The sequence below is a fragment of the Octopus bimaculoides genome, chromosome 2 (genome assembly GCF_001194135.2).
Source record: "Octopus bimaculoides isolate UCB-OBI-ISO-001 chromosome 2, ASM119413v2, whole genome shotgun sequence".
Taxonomy (NCBI): domain Eukaryota; kingdom Metazoa; phylum Mollusca; class Cephalopoda; order Octopoda; family Octopodidae; genus Octopus; species Octopus bimaculoides.
This window is the reverse complement of record NC_068982.1, coordinates 17,024,688-17,042,068: the sequence shown is the minus strand read 5'-3', so window position 1 is coordinate 17,042,068 and position 17,381 is coordinate 17,024,688. Positions and strand designations below refer to the sequence as shown.

General features: G+C 36.3%; 2 protein-coding genes across 2 annotated transcripts in view; both read right to left on the bottom strand.

Moving 5' to 3' along the window:
* Positions 1 to 1,501, bottom strand: part of LOC128250329 (uncharacterized) — an 8,577-nt gene extending 7,076 nt beyond the window's left edge. The window contains exon 1 of the mRNA XM_052975123.1: positions 1,468 to 1,501. Coding sequence (XP_052831083.1) covers positions 1,468 to 1,501 — 34 coding nt within the window. The remainder of the gene's footprint in view (positions 1 to 1,467) is intronic.
* A 9,402-nt stretch (positions 1,502 to 10,903) lies between these two features.
* The window catches only part of LOC106881603 (annexin A7), a 10,099-nt gene continuing 3,621 nt past the window's right edge, over positions 10,904 to 17,381 (bottom strand). Inside the window, exons 2-3 of the mRNA XM_014932065.2 lie at positions 14,414 to 14,736; positions 10,904 to 12,493 (exon numbers count right to left, since the gene is read on the bottom strand). Of these exons, the coding sequence (XP_014787551.1) occupies positions 12,362 to 12,493; positions 14,414 to 14,736 (455 nt within the window). The 3' untranslated portion in view covers positions 10,904 to 12,361. The remainder of the gene's footprint in view (positions 12,494 to 14,413; positions 14,737 to 17,381) is intronic.

The window sequence follows — 17,381 nt, the reverse complement described above, 5'->3', positions numbered from 1 at the left end:
AATTAGCTAAGTGATAAAGTTAAATATACCGAAGAAAATTAGACAGATTTTATAATATGCATGAATCATTATTATAATAAAGTATTTTCAATGGATCAGTTTTGAGCTCTCATTTAAATCGGTATATATATATATATATAAACGATAAATTAAATAGAGAGGTACAACTGACAATCCAATAATTTATTTATATTATAGTATAATATACTATGTATATGATATGATATAATATAAGATAAGATAAACAATTATTAAAAAACCAAAAAACCCAACAATTTGTTTCGACTAATATACATTTTCTGATATATAAACAATTGAATTCCCTTATATAAGCCTAATCAAAGCCAATGGTTTGAAGATAGATGAATTGAATTGTTTATGTATTAAAAAATGTATATAAGTCAAAACAAATTGTTGGCATTTTTGTTTTTTTAGTAATTGTTTATGTTATATTGTTATATTTAGAGTATATTATGCTATATTATAATATATATAAATTATTGGAGTGTCAATTGTATCACTCTATTTAATTTAATGTTTGTAATTTGAATTATACCCATATTTATGTGGCATTCAACTGACGTACCAGTGAATTTGATGTTTTGCACACCCCTTTGAAGGAATTTTTTTCTTAGTTTGTTACTTCAAATATATATACAAACACATACATACATATAAATATTACACATACAGACACAATTGAACTGGGGAACATTTGTTTTAATAAAGGCAAGAAACCTACTCAATAAATTACTGATCATAATTTATTTTATTAGAAACAGAGTCTTTTTGAATTGGAAATCTGAGTCTTACAGTACTGTTTATTGGTAATGACTAATATATGGAAACAGTGTAACAATATGTAAGAAAAAGATATTCTATCATTTTAGGTTTTAGAAGATTCTTTTCAATTTTTGAGCATACTGAATATCGGGTAATTCGAAATTTTGTTATATACAAAAATAATTAATAAAAAACGTGAGAAATAGTATTTCAATTTTTTTTCTAATTAAATTCAAAAATAGTCTTTTTTCTTTAAACTTACCACGCAAAGTGCATTGAGATTAAGCTCTGAGCTAGTTATACCTATATTCCTTTATACATTTCTATTACAACAAACACACATGCACACACACATACATACACATGTAGGTATATTGAAAATAAGATTCAGTTTAAAATTTTATCTCTTTTGTCAATTTCTTTTCATATGTTTGTATGATTTTTTTTTACAAGTTATTTAGAACAATAAAGTTCCATTGACCTTTATAATCGCACCATCCAGATGAAGTGATGATGATGTGTATTGATATACATTCATAGATGCACACACACACACACATACACACATACACGCACGTGCGCTCACACTCACACACACACACAGTCACCAATCGCTTAATTGCATAGCCTCATGAACTGAGATTATTGTGCAGTTAACCAGAGTATGCAGCTAACCAAACTCACATTGTTGGTGATAAATTATGAGATTCAAGTACATTGTAAGTAGTCATGTAATGTAATGTAAGAATTATACATGAATAAAACGTTTTCACCACAATATGTTTTTCTCTTCTTCTTTTAGTGAAATATAAAGAAATGTTACTTTGAGGCTGTAGTAAACAATGGCCTACAACAATTTATCTATCAAAGAAACTAATGAATTAATTATTTCATATGTTTTCAGGAGAGTGCATGTTGTTTTTGTTTAACTATACTCTTTTACTCTCTTTTACTTGTTTCAGTCATTTGACTGCGGCCATGCTGGAGCACCACCTTTAGTCAAGCAAATCGAACCCAGGACTTATTCTTTGGAAGCCTAGTACTTATTCGATCCGTCTCTTTTGCCGAACCATTAAGTTACGGGGACGTAAACACTTCACTATTGGTTGTCAAGTGATGTTGGGGGCGACAAACAGACACAAAAACATACACACAAACATACATACATACATACATATATATATATATATATATATATATACATATATATGATGGGCTTCTTTCAGTTTCCATTTACCAAATCCACTCACAAGGCTTTGGTCGGCCCGAGGCTATAGTAGAAGACACTTGCCCAAGGTGCCATGCAGTGGCAATGAACCCAGAACCATGTGGTTGGTAAACAGGCTACTTACCACACAGCCACTCCTGCGCCTGAAATGCTTACATTTTTCAATTTATTTTTGTCAATTTCCAGGCGTAGCTGTGTCGTAAGACGTTTGCTTCCCAACCTTATGGGTCTGGGTTCAGTCCCACAGTGTGACATCTCAGGCAAGTGTCTTCTACTATAGCCCTAGGCCGACCAAAGCCTTGCAAGTTGCTTTAGTAGATGGAAACTGAAAGAAGCCCATCCTGTGTATTTATGTGTGTTTTTCTCCCACTACTGCATTTATATGTCCCTGCAATTTAGTGTTTTGGTAAAATAGACCCATAGAATAAGTACCATTCTTTAAAAATAAATACTGGGGTCGATGTGTTCAACTAAATTTCTTCAAGGTGGTGCTCCAGCATGGCAGCAGTCTAATCACTGAATCAAATACAAGAGAAAAGATAAGGATGTTGCAGAAATGAGATTTTGACATGTGTGGGCTTCAGCTTCAAAATTCAGAGCAGACAAAAGGCTTGTCTTTCAGACAGTATTGTAATTTTTCTGGAAAAAATTCGTTTTTATTTACATTTAATTTAATATGACTTTGTTCTTAGTCAAGAAGAAGAAAGAGGTGCTAATAAGAAAGCAACTCTGGATAAGCATTCCTCAATAAAGAATATTCGAATGGGTAAAAAAAAAAGGATTAAAAAGACAAACAATAAAATGCAATAAAATGGATATGGTCACAAACAGAGATTATCATAATTTAACACACAAAAATGCAAAGTTGCATGTAAAAAGTATTTACAAAAAGAAGAACGCAAATTTGTGCAATGCTGAACAAAGTACTTACAATAACTCTTTTTTTTGCTAGTGTTATAAACCAAAGGCATGTTTTGAGGACAGGACAAATACAGTCAATGAATCAAAGAAAAATGTGTGATAGCGGTATGTCACAGAAGTGAGTACCTCTTTGCCTGATGAATTTATATGGGGCGGATAAGGAGAATGTTGACATACCTCTGCTTAATGAAGACTGGAGTGGAACTTCTATATGCCACCAAATAGAAGTTAAAGGAAGCTCTAGATGATGTGTGGCATGATATCTACTCGATTGATGAGGATGGTTCTTGTAAAAGTATGTACCTAGTCTTGAAATCTGTGGATGGAACAAGAAGGCCCTAATGGTGTGGCACACACACCCACTAATCAGCTAGTCTGCAATGCTTGGACCACCTGGCACAAACGATACAGCAAGCAATATTAGTGATGTCATCAACTCTTGGCTTATCATCACCTTCAAGATATATTATGAGCAGCTGTTGAACTCCAAGATGACAAGAAATGACTTGTAATCAAGCAGGTCTGATGGGCATGCAGATTTGGAGGATCCTGATAAGCCACATTGAACTTGTTGTTTATTCTGGTGCAAAGAGAAAGATGATATATGCCTAGTAGCTCAGTGCAGAAAGTTGAGCTATTGCTACATCCTCAATACCAGAAGCTGATGCTCAAGGGTACGTTTTCTCAGCTACAACTGAGGCGGGGACACACAAGTAGCAATAAATCACAGACAAAGGGAAAATGAAAAAAGCCGCTCGACCCACCTAAAAAGGGAATGCTGTCCTCTGCAAAGAGCGAATCAAATGCTCTTGGACTATCTGACGTTCACAGTAATTCAAACAGCCAACAAAGAGCTGATTGATAATTTGAATAAATTGCAGGAAGATGAAGGAAACAATGAAATACAGATTGAGAACTTGCAAGCGATGGACTTAGTAAAACCAACATAAAAAATATACAAACGACTACCAACCTCTTCTGGTGTTGGTGTGAGAAATTGAACATTTTCAGTGTCTGAATACAGAGAACATGAAAGTGTAATGTTGTCAGGTAGCCCTGATGAAACCCAGATGTCAGCTTCTCAGTTACTTGTTAATGGCTCACCTTTATTTGGAGTTTTATTTATATTTTTATCTGTATTTTATTTATATTTTATTCTTCGCCTTTAAATATTCATGCTTTTGTAAAGCAAAATATTATATATCTATATTCCAGTATTTTATAAAATGTTCTTGTCCAATCCCCTTTTATATACATTGTATTTAAAACTCAGACATTTCAAATCTTTGTAACTCTTTGTAATGTTTTGTATGTATAAAAGGGTCTCATCTACATAGAAAATAAAACTTTTATTATTAATATTATTATTATTATTATTATTATTATTTTATTTTTTCATTCTTTTATTTGTTTCAGTCATTTGACTGTGGCCATGCTGGAGCACCGCCTTTAGTCGAACAAATCGATCCCAAGACTTATTCTTTGTAAGCCCAGTGCTTATTCTATTGGTCTCTTTTGCTGAACTGCTAAGTTATGGGTACGTGAACACACCAGCATTGGTTGTCAAGCAATGGTGAGGGGGACAAACATACACACACACACATATATATATATACGACGGGCTTCTTTCAGTTTCCGTCTACCAAATCCACTCACAAGGCTTTGGTTGGCCCAAGGCTATAGCAGAAGACACTTGCCCAAGGTGCCACGCAGTGGGACTGAAACCGGAAGATGAAAAGTTTTTTAAATGTTATTTGACCGACAATATTCTACGTAATATGTTCTCAATTCTTAGTGATCTGACTGCCTAGAATACATCATCATCATCATCATCATCATCGTTTAACGTCCGCTTTCCATGCTAGCATGGGTTGGACGATTCGACTGAGGACTTGTGAAACCGGATGGCAACACCAGGCTCCAATCTAATTTGGCAGAGTTTCTACAGCTGGATGCCCTTCCTAACGCCAACCGGGTGAGTTTTTCTTTACCCTTTATCAAGAACCCAGAAGCACTGGATTCTAGTTTGAATTACAGGCACAATAGAAAGTAAGAGTGAGAGAAAGTTGTGGTGGAAGAGTACAGCAGGGTTCGCTACCATCCCCTGCCAGAGCCTCGTGGAGCTTTTAGGTGTTTTCACTCAATAAACACTCACAACGCCTGGTCTGGGAATTGAAACCGCGATCCTATGACCGTGAGTCCGCTGCTCTAACCACTGGGCCATTGTGCCTCCACATTAACAATATATGTGTAAGAATTTTAGTTATTTTAAACTTTTCTAGCTGATCTTCATTCGATTCATCCATAATATTTCAAAGGAGTGGCTGTATGGTTCCGGGTTCATTCCCACTGCGTGGCACCTTGGGCAAGTGTCTTTTACTATAGCCTCGGGCCGACCAAATCCTTGTGAGTGGATTTGGTAGAGGGAAACTGAAAGAAGCCTGTCGTATATGTGTATATATATATATGTATGTATGTGTGCGTATATGTTTGTGTGTCTGTGTTTGTCCCCCCCAACATCGCTTGACAATCGATGGTGGTGTGTTTACGTCCCCGTAACTTAGCGGTTCGGCAAAGAGACCAATAGAATAAGTACTAGGTTTCCAAAGAATAAGTCCTGGGGTTGATTTACTCGACTAAAGGCAGTGCTCCAGCATGGCCGCAGTCAAATGACTGAAACAAGTAAAAGAGTAAATCTGCTTCATTTTAATTGTTTAAAATAAATGTATAAAAATGTAAGAATGTTTTATTTAAGCCATAATAAATAAATGAAACATGTAGATTGCATGCTGAAGTAGAATTTGACTCTTGTAGATAATGTTGGCTACATAGCTTGCATACCAAAGTAGCACCTGCTTCTTTAATCATCTTGTTTTGAATTAATCATGCTCAAGAAGATTGTCAAAAATATTTATCTGTAACTTCATTAATTTTTTATGTGCAGATTTGAAATTTTGTCAGTGGGTGTTTAAACATTAATGATTTATGATTACCTGATAACTTTTTGCAATTCGACTTCTATAGACAGGTGAAATTAAAAAACATGTATAAAAGCAATGACTTTATCACTAAGCACTAAAATTGAACAGTTATGTATCTTACCTGTTCATTTTGTTACGAAATTTATTAAAAAATGACCCAGATTTTAACCTCCAAAAGGTACAGGGTATTTTGGCACAGCTGTTCTAGCCCTGCCAAACTGGCATCGCTGATACAATGTTGACTTCTTTGATATCAGCTGTTTTAATGTTTCTCTCATTCTCTTTCTGTGTATGAACATATTTCTCTTTGGATGTAGGAAGCAAGGCCAAGTTTGTTAATGGAGTTCAATTAATAAATTGTAATGACTCTCTCTCTCTATCTATTTCTGCACATGCATGCATGTATGCATGTACGTGTTTGCCTCCAATGCTGTAAAGTACAATTGACAAAACAGGTTCAATGTCCAGTTAATCATACCAAATCCTGGCTTCCAAAAAGTTGTGCCCATTTGTCTTGCTCTGACCTCCCCCAATTTCACCACTTTTCATGACCAAATCAATTAATTTGAATATTAAAATGCAGCTATAATCATCACAAGATTTTATTCCATCTCTATATTCCATTCAAACGAAAGTATAAAACTATTTTACCAGTCAGTATACTATCTACAAAATAGAATGTGTCCAATAATAAACGCACATTAACAGGTGAGATGTAGTTTAATACAGATGTGTATGAACCGAAAATTAATATATATTTCCTATTTTCACACCTTATATGTGTTCAAATGCAAGAAACATATGATAATTGTATTTCTGTCAAATTACAGAGTTAATAAAAGGTTTCCATACTATATTTCTGTCATGAAATTATCTAAAACAACCTTTACATAATGCAGTTCTATATTTAAGAGGTGAGGAATTATGTACATTATTTACATTTGACGGATATTTGTCCTCATCTTGTTTGTTGTTAATGCAATGTTTCGGCTGATATACCCTCCAGCCTTCATCAGGTGTCTTGGGGAAATTTTGAAACTGGGTTCTCATTCCTAAGGTATTTTTCGATGTTATTATTATTATTATTATTATTATTATTCAGGTTACTGCTTGGAATCGAACTCGGAATCTTGGCATTAGTAGCCCGTGCTCTTAACCACTACACCATATGCCTGTGGTATTTTACAAAATAAATCTCATAAAATGAGTTTCTATTTGATAATCTTCTCTTTTGCAATGGGCACTATCTACACACTTCTTTCCTACCATTTATCATTTTAATCTTACAGAAGTCAGTCTCCTTGTTTATATCCACAGTTCTATGCCTTTCGGAAGGGTAGCCTCCATGGAACTGAAATGCAACGTCAGTATGAAATTTGAAATGACTAATCTTTTGGTGATGACAATACCTTGTGGCTTTTCATGTACACAATGAAAGAATTCATTCATTCTAGTTAAATTGACTAAAACCCACAAAATATATCTCCACCATTTCTTTCCAGGATGTTCAACTGGGTAATACTCATGATAAAGGTCAAAATTATCAACCCTAGCCATGAACATCATCATCATCATCATCATCATCATTTAATGTCAGATTTTTATGCTGGCATGGGTAAGATGGTTTGACTGAAAACTGGTAAGATGGGGAGCTGCACCAGGTTCCACTCTGATTTGGTATGGTTTCTACAGTTGGATGCCCTTCCTAACACCAACCACTCTAAGAGTACCTTTCACATGCCACTGGTATAGATGCCAGTTATGAAACACCATCATCAGCCATGACTGCAATCTCACTTGGCTTCACAGGTCTTCTCAAGCACAGTATATTATCAAAGGTCTTGGTCACTTGTTACTGCCTCCGTAAGGTCCAAAGTTCAATGGGTGCTTTTTATGTATCACCATGAAATATTTACAATGGGTTTACCTACAGCACCAACATCTAGCTGACTGGAAGTCAAGAGTAAAATTTGTTGATTGACATTGTAAGAAGTGACTACACTGTTTCTTTTTTGCATCTGGAGAATGCCACTTCTCTTGTTTCTGTTTTGTAGATTTTATTTCCTTTGCAATTGTCCATTATCATACTGCAGGTGTATGTTTTCACTAAGATGTTCTTTTATTCTTTTACTTGCTTCAGTCATTTGACTGCGGCCATGCTGGAGCACCGCCTTTAGTCAAGCAAATTGGTCTCTTTTGCTGAACTGCTAAGTTACGGTTACGTAAACACACCAGCATCGGTTGTCAAGCGATGTTGGAGGGACAAACACAGACACACAAACACACACACACATACATACATACATATATATATATATATATATATATACGATGGGCTTCTTTCAGTTTCCGTCTACCAAATCCACTCACAAGGCTTTGGTCAGTTCGAGGCTATAGTAGAAGACACTTGCCCAAGGCGCCACTCAGTGGGACTGAATCAGGAACCATGTGGTTCGTAAGCAAGCTACTTACCACACAGCCACTCCTACGCCTAGGAGTTCTGTCAAAACCACTAAGGAAAAAAAAAAAACAATCAAAATACAAAATGTCTGTGTTGATGGTGAAAGGGCTCAGATAACAACATATCTTGATCCATTTTGTATCTCTCCATCATGTTTTTACCCAAGTAAACATCGAAGTTTTCACAGTAGCTTGTGTCTGATCCACAAACCTCCCAAGTCTTGATACTCCATTTGGTGGGTTTGATTGGTTTGCATTGCTGGAAATGTAAGCTATTTCTATAACCTATCATTACTTCTTCAACAAAGATTTTTTTTCCCTTCTCAGATTCAAGTGAAGCACTGGATGCACCTTGTACAAAGAATTGTAATTTGTTCCATTTCTGCATTAGAAGTGTCACTCAGAATGGCATTAGAAGTGTCACTCAGGTTCAAATATTAATTTAATTTTAAAAACCTGGCTTGGCTTCAGGCCTAATACTTGATACATTACGGTCACTACACCTTATAACTTGGTTCCAGTATTTCACAGCCTTAGGAATTGCTTTATACCAAAACATCTATATATGTATGTTGGCACTCCATCGCTTATGACGTCGAGGGTTCCAGTTAATCCAATCAATGGAACAGCCTGCTCGTGAAATTAACGTGCAAGTGGCTGAGAACTCCACAGACACGCGTACCCTTAACGTAGTTCTCGGGGATATTCAGCATGACGCAGTGTGACATGGCTGGCCCTTTGAATTACAGGCACAACAGAAACAGGAAGTAAGAGTGAGAGAAAGTTGTGGTGGAAGAGTACAGCAGGGTTCGCCACCATCCCCATGCTGGAGCCTCATGGAGCTTTAGGTGTTTTCGCTCAATAAACACTCACAACGCCCAGTCTGGGAATCGAAACTGTGATCCTATAACCGTGAGTCTGATACCCTAACCACTGGGCCATTGCGCCTCCACACCAAAACATCTATATGATAATACAGAAAGCTGCTTGTTAATTAGTTGAAATTATGTAACTTCTACTAAAAGAAAGCAACCATTAAAGTCTCCATTGTCTTGAAAATTCTTAAACATTCCAATTTTAATATATTTAAAATCAAAATATGGTTTATAAGTTTGTTTTTAATTCACTGTAAACATTTTTTCCAAATCTTAAACTGCAAAAAAGCATTTTTAATTTCGTACAGTCTTCTCTCTCTCTCTCTCTTTCTATCTCTTTTTTATTTATATATTTTCGATAGCTAATTCCTTTACTGAAACCTCCACTGTTAATGTTATTGTGGTTCATATGATGAGAAGGAATTAAAAAATACCACTTTCTATCTCTGTACATCCATGGTTGTATACTTATATAGATTATTAATACTAAAATGTACAAATATACCAGGGGGTGCTAAAAAGTTCCTGCTTTAAGGGTATCACAAAAGGTCTAGTTGGAGGCCCAACCTTTTGAGTTCTTTTACAGGGCTTAGAAAAACTGAAGGGCCACTGCAATAAGTGTGTGAATTTGAGAGAGTAATACGTTGAATAAAATTATAAATAACTGATCCTCCTGTATTTTCTTTTATCCAAAGCCAGGGACTTTTCAGTACCCCTTCGTATATGTCAATAGAAAAGAAATGAGATATGCAATCACATATCTTAAAACCAACAGTAAGCTTTTTATAATGTATTTTTTTCAATACATCCCTAAATATTTTTATGAAACCTTTAAAAAACACTTTGTACATCAAAGATTCTGAATCTGCAATTGTTTTTAAATGAAAACATTTTCTTTTTTAAATAAGAGCATTGTAGTTCGCTTGGAGGATTGTAATATTGGAGAAAGGAAAGGGAGCGAGCTGGCAGAAACGTTAGTACGTCGGGGGAAATGCTTAGCGGTATTTCGTCTGTCTTTACGTTCTGAGTTCAAATTCCGCCAAGGTCGACTTTACCTTTCATCCTTTCAGGTTCAATAAATTAAGTACCAGTTGTGAACTGGGGGTTGATCTAATCAACTGGCCCCTTCCTCAAAAATTTTGGGCCTTGTACCTAGAGTAGAAAAGAATACTGGAGAAAGGACAAAGGCAAAATAGGAAAGCTTCTGACAAAGTGTAAAATTTTACCAAACCTTTATATTTCAGCTTCAAAGGCCAATCCTCAGAAAAAAAAAAACAGTCTGGGAAATGTCTAGCTATACAAGTTCCATTAACCCATTCAAATCCCTCAGTGTTACATTATTAGGAGCAGTCATTCATTCAAATTTCCCAGAATGACTGTTGCTAACATAATGCTGGAATGGGTTAATGGAACCTAACATTTCCCAGACTGTTTTCCTTCTGAGAATGGGCCTTTGTGCCTGAAATATAAAGCTTTTGTTAAACGTTCCACATTGTCAAAAGCTTTCCTATTTTCCCTTTAGCCATTTTTAAAAAAATAACAAACTAATGATAAAAATATACATCATACAAAACAAAACATATTAATATATATATATATTTTAAATAAATGCAAATGAAACATATCTATGTACAAAATAAAGGATATGCAAACGATTATTATACAAAAAATATATTTATATACTTTAAATGAAATTCTTTTAAAACTAAGAGGATGTTTAAAACTCCTTCTCTGCAATTAACGCGTATGTACCTATTACATACATGTACACACAGAAGACACACTTTATTTGCCACCAAGGTGGTGAATATTTGGGGAAGGAATTGAAGGGGTAATTTGAAATCATAGAGAGTAGGATGATATTGATTTCAAATTACCCCTGAGGGTGATTTTAAATAGATTTTGTCCTAGGTCCCACTTACCTTGAAAGGGAAGTCAGCTGAAAGGGATAATCTGAAATTCCAACACCAGCATGATTTTGCAAAAAAAAAAAAAAAAAAAAGGGGGAAGATTTGATGGTATGAATTTTTGGTATGGTATACACCTATGAATATACCCACATGATGCTTGCTATTTCTGGTATAATTAATGACCATGTAGAGGATGGACCACCTTTGAGTATTTTTTTTTAATAAAATAATGAAAGAAATATTTTCCAAGTGAATGAGTACTATTCCATGGATAAAAAAATATGAAAAGAAAATCAAAAGTAAAATAGAAAAAAATACACAGATTGGGAATCAAATATGTCAATATTATTTAGCATCTAACAGACTTTTTGAGTAGTCTTTCTGCTAGTAACATGTAAGATAAAAGTCACTCAGATTTTAACAGTGTCTGTGGGTCACCATAATAGGTAAGATGTTCCAAGAGCAGTAAGAACTTGCTTGGCATATTGGTTTCTTTCTTCTGCAGCAGTTTTTAAGAAAGCTTGTGGTAAAAATAAAAATGAATAGTTTAAGGGTTGAACTTTGAGAGTTAGCCTCTGTTGTGGACTAGTATTTTCAATGAAACTGGTAATATGAATAGGTGTTTATTGTTCAGTCATTTTGGAATATAATTTTGAATGGTGTCCAGGAGATTTTCACTACTTTCACTATCAAAATACTCTTCCTTATAGGATAAACATTCTGAAAGAGCTATATCTGATTCATCCAAAAACAAGCCACTGTTCTTTTCTTTTTGTCTTCTACAACTTCTAAGTCATCAAGTGTAAATCCTTCAAAAGCCAGAATCACTACTTGTTGAAGCCATGTTGGTTTCATGTCAATCTCCACTTCAAACAGTGAAAGTAACAATTTATTTAAAATTTTACAGTATTTACAGTTGCATTTAAGCAGAACAGGCCTTGTCTCACGAGACTTCATGATTGCTTATTTTTAGAATGATATTATAGACATTGTTGTTTGAGAGGCCAGATCTGGTTAGCTTGAAATAAAGCAAGGAGAATATTTTGGCTGGTTTAAATGCTAGAGTCTTAAACACCCTTTCTTAATATTTTATTAAATTAGAGGAAAATAGGTAAAAAAAACAAACAAAAACAACACCCATCCCTACAAAAAACAAACAATTCAATGAAAAATTCCATCTAATAATTGTTTTACGTTGTATGTTTAGATTCCGCCTATTATTACTACCATTATGATGACAAACAGGACGATACAAAAAGCAAGAATAATGAACGTTTTGGAACGTCTTCCCATATTGTTGTTAACCACTACTCCACTTTGGGGCATTGAGTTTACCTACAAGATAGAAATAAAAGTTAGTTTATATTTGAAATATGTTAATAAAACGCAACAACAGCAGACATATTGTCATATATTTACAACTCATACATAGCATCATAATTTCACACCAATAGAAATTTCACCCTAATTTCTAAAATCATAGAAAGAAACTTGTCAAGGTGCTTCTTTGGAAATTACCTACCAATGTCCATGCCATCTTAGGAGTTTACTCCAAGACACATTACAGTACAACTCAACCATTGTGCTCTAATCCTATGTTATTTGTAAGGAGGTTGTGAAGATTGAGAACGAGGCTAATAAACTGCCATATTTAATAAAAAGATGGTTTCAAAAATCTTTAAACTAGTCAAAACATCATAGTGAAGAAAGAATTATATGGATGAAAAAATGATTTTGTATTTTCATCAACAAATAAGTAGAGAGTGGGGTGGTGATGTGAGAACAAATTTCAGTAATAGCTTTGAAAGGTAGGAGTGGTGGTGGTGATAGGGAGCTGGTATTATTTGTTATTTTAAGAACTTCGGGTCTTGATAGATGAGGTCTGATGGGTTCAGTCCCACTGTGTGACACCTTGCGCAAGTGTCTTCTACTATAGCCTCAGTCCGACCAAAGCCTTCTTCGACTACAAGGGGATTGTTCATCATAAGTATGCTCCCCCTGGTCAGACAGTAAACAAGGAGTGCTACTGTGATGTTTTGTGGCGCTTGTGGGATGCTGCTCATCAGAAAAAGCCACAATTGCATGCATCTGGTGAGTGGAAATTGCACCATGACAATGTACCTGCCCATTCAGTGCAGCTTGTGCTGCACTTTTTTAGGATGCATAACAGAGAAGACTGCATTGGTACAGTCATATAATATGTATGAATGTAGACAAATGCATTAGGAAGTGCTGAGCTCTGATTGTGGAGAGAATACGTGGAAGGGGTAGACTGAAGAAGATGTGGGACAAAGTGGTGAGAAAAGATCTTCAAATGAGGGGATGGCAGGGGACCAAGACTTCTGTCAGTTTGCTGTGCTTGAAAAGACAAGTCAAGTTAAGTAAATATTGCATGTTTGTCCTTGCATACTGATATGTCCCCTGCGTCTTCAGCTGAGCTTTCCTAATCTTGCAAGCTCATGGGTGCTGGTACCAGTTAAAGAGCAGCCTTGCTGGTGCCATTTAGAAGCACTTGTGCTGGTGCTGTGTGAGAGCACATTTGTAAAGTGGTTGATGTTAGGAAGAGCATCCAGCCGTAGAAACCATACCAAACCGACATGGAACCCAGGCTGCTCTCCAGCTGGCAGCTCCTGTCAAACCATCCAACCCATGCCAGCATGGAAAACAGACATTAAATAATGATGATGATGATGATACCTACATATATATATATATATATATATATATATACATACATATCTGGACCCTATCAGTACTGGTACCACATAAAAAGCACCCAAAATGCTCTGTAAAGTCATTGGCATTAGGAAGTGTGTCTAGTTAAAGAAACCATTACAAAACAAACAATGCAGATTGATGGCTCCTTGCCTTACCAGCTCCTGTGAAACTGTCCAACACATGCCAGTAGAGAAAACGGATGTTAAATGATGATGATGATATATGCACATTGTCATCATCATCATTTGGTGATGGTGGTAAAATAATTTTTACTGTTGTGAAATGCAATTTTGCATCTGAATTTCATCTGAATCTTCTATATCTTTTCAAGTGACTAAGATAACTTAGTCATTTGATAAATAAAGACTGATAAAATAAATGCTTGAGAAAAATATGTATTGTGCTTGATATGATGATATGATTGATTAAAGATGATTTCCTAGTATAGGAAACCAGCTAAGCGTAAGATCTCAGTTTAAGGTATATCGGTGTAGAACAGTAAAAATTGAAATGAAAAGAAAAAAAATATTTCCTTACAATAACAGTTTGTTGTTGCTGCTGTTGTGGTTGCTGTTGTGGTTGCTGCACTGGATAAGGTGAAGGGTAACCAGGTGGTGGGGCATATCCAGGTTGGGGTGGATATCCTGATTGTGGTGGATATCCAGGTTGGGGTGGATATCCTGGTTGGGGTGGATATCCTGGTTGTGGTGGATATCCTGGTTGTGGTGGATATCCAGGTTGTGGTGGATACTCAGGTGCTGAGGGGTATACAGGAGGTGGGGGATATCCAGAATCAGTCTTGTATCCAGTTGCTTCAAAGTACCCAGGTGGATTATCAACAGGTTGTTGAGTTGCGTCACCTGCAAAAAGAAATTAGATTCCTAGAAGGATATTTGAAAATGCAATTTAATTATAAAATTAATTACTCAAGAGAACATTATATACAGGCTGGTTGATAAAATATTACTCATTAAAATTCATTTTTTACTAAAAAAATTATCATGGCTGCATGGTTAAGAAGCTTGCTCTAAAACCATGGACTTTTGGGTTCAAACTCTCTGCATAACATCTTATGCAAGTGTCTTCTACAGCCCTGGGCCAACCAATACCTTATTGGTGAATTTGGTAGAGAGAAATTGTATGGAACCCTGTCTCATATATTCTTTTACTCTTTTACTTATTTCAGTCATTTGACTGTGGTCATGCTGGAGCACCACCTTTGAGGGATTTTTTTTTTAGTTGAAGAAATCAACCTCTGGACTTATCTTTTGTAAGCCTGGTACTTATTCTATCTGTCTCTTTTGCCGAACTGCTAAGTTACAGGGATGTAGATACACCAACATCGGTTGTCAGGTGATAGTGGGAAGGGGGGGGGGCAAACACAGACACAAAGACATAAACACACACACACACGACAGGCTTCTTTCAGCTTCCATCTACCAAATGCACTCACAAAGCTTTGGTCAGCCTGAGACTATAGTAGAAGACACTTGCCCAAAGTGCTACAGAGTGGGATTGAACTCGGAACCATGTGGTTGGGAAACAAGCTTATTATCACAAAGCCATGTCTATGCCTATATATGTGCATGTGTATGTGTGTATGTCTGAACAACTCTTAGCAATCTACTATCTATTCTATACAACCGCAACACCTGCCACATTGCATCCCTTTCCACTCAGTCATATGCCTTCTCTAAGTCCAGAAAGGCCCAATACACCTTGCTCCCTTTTGTCAAAGACTCCTCACACATCTGTCTTACTACAAGTAATTGATCTGTACAACCCCTTCCACTCCTAAAACCACACTGCTCCTCCCCTAGTACACCCTCTGTCCAGTTCCTCACCCTAGCAACCAGAATTCTCCCATACAGTTTACCAACCACACACAACAGACTTATACCCCTAAAATTTCCACACTCACATTTATCCCTTTTCCTCTTGTACAGTGGCACTATACAAACACTGCACCAGTTCTTTGATACTCTTCCAGCCTTATAACAAACATTCATAAGCCACTGGTCACTCCCCCTTTCTTTAAGCATTCCACTGTACACCCATCTATACCTGGTGCCTTCCGGTTTGCCACCTTCCGCAGGAATTCCCTCACCTCCTCAACAAGCATTCTCCTCTCTCCTCCTACAGCCACTGTACTTGCCTCCCTAACATCCTCCACATTTAACAGCTCACTAAAATACTCCTGCCCATCTCCTTTGTACATCCTCACTTCCTTTCAACAAATTTCCATTTACATTCTTCACCTTTTCTTCCCTTCCTCCAACCACCTTTCTCACCCTCTGTACCTCTTACCAAAACATCTTTTTATTTCTTACAAAATTTTCACTCAAACTTTTTCCTGAATCGTTCACTCATCTCCCATCTTGTCACCCCCACCACTCTCTTTACTCTCCTCCTCACTTCTCTGTAGCAATCATAAGCCTCTCCGTCCCCCTTCCGCAACCACTCTTCAAAGGCCCTTTTCTTCTCTGCCACTGCATCCCTTACCTGCTCATTCCACCACTCACTACCTTTCCAACTACTTGTATACCACATACCTCCAAGGCACATCTCATTACTGCCTCTCTAAAAACCTTATATGTATATATATAAGTTGAATTTAAAATTTAAAAAATTAAGGTTCAGAAAGGCGGCATTAAACACAGTATCCAAACCTTGTTTCGGGTAAGTCCCAAGTAGTGTGCCTGCAGAGCACGTTCACCACTTATGGCTACCAGGTGTCATCGGCATCACTGTGCCTTCATTGCTGGATCTACATCTGGAATTCCTAGGAGTGCGTTGGGTACAGTTTAAATGATTGATATGGAGGATAATGTGTAACTAGAAGCTTTATTATCACAACAATCGTTTCGGTTTCATTCTGCACTGCTCCCTATTGGGTGTAGGATGATGTAATGATATCAGATGCAATGCACAGTGCAGTGAACCTCATCAGGTGATGTAACATGCTTCAAAAGTTATCAGATTTACATTTCATTTTCACTCCAAGTTATATACTGGTGGCAAGTTACTAGCAGTTCAGATACATTTTGGTGCAGAGAGGAAGTTGGGTATATTTTAAATGGTCAATATGGAAGTGAGGAAGTTGTGGTTGATTAAAAAATAAAGGAAATAGAAAAATAGAAAGAATCCAATGTAAATGGGGAGGGGGGTGTTTATAGCTGTGGTCAAGAAGTGGTTGCTAAAAAAATGATATAAAAATAAAGATAAAAGAATCTAATGTAAAAAAAACTGGGGATGTTTATGGCATTGGATTGAACAGCTATGGTTTGTGGAAGCCTTTGATGGCTGGCTATGGCAGTCAAGAATTTTGGTGGGGGTGTAATTCCAGTCTTTAGACTTGGTTACTGCTTATACCGACACACACTCATACATTTATATACATCCGTGTGCGTGCACATATACATACTTGCACACATGCGCTCACACCCCCACATGCACACAGTCATATATATATATATATATATATATATATATATATATATATATA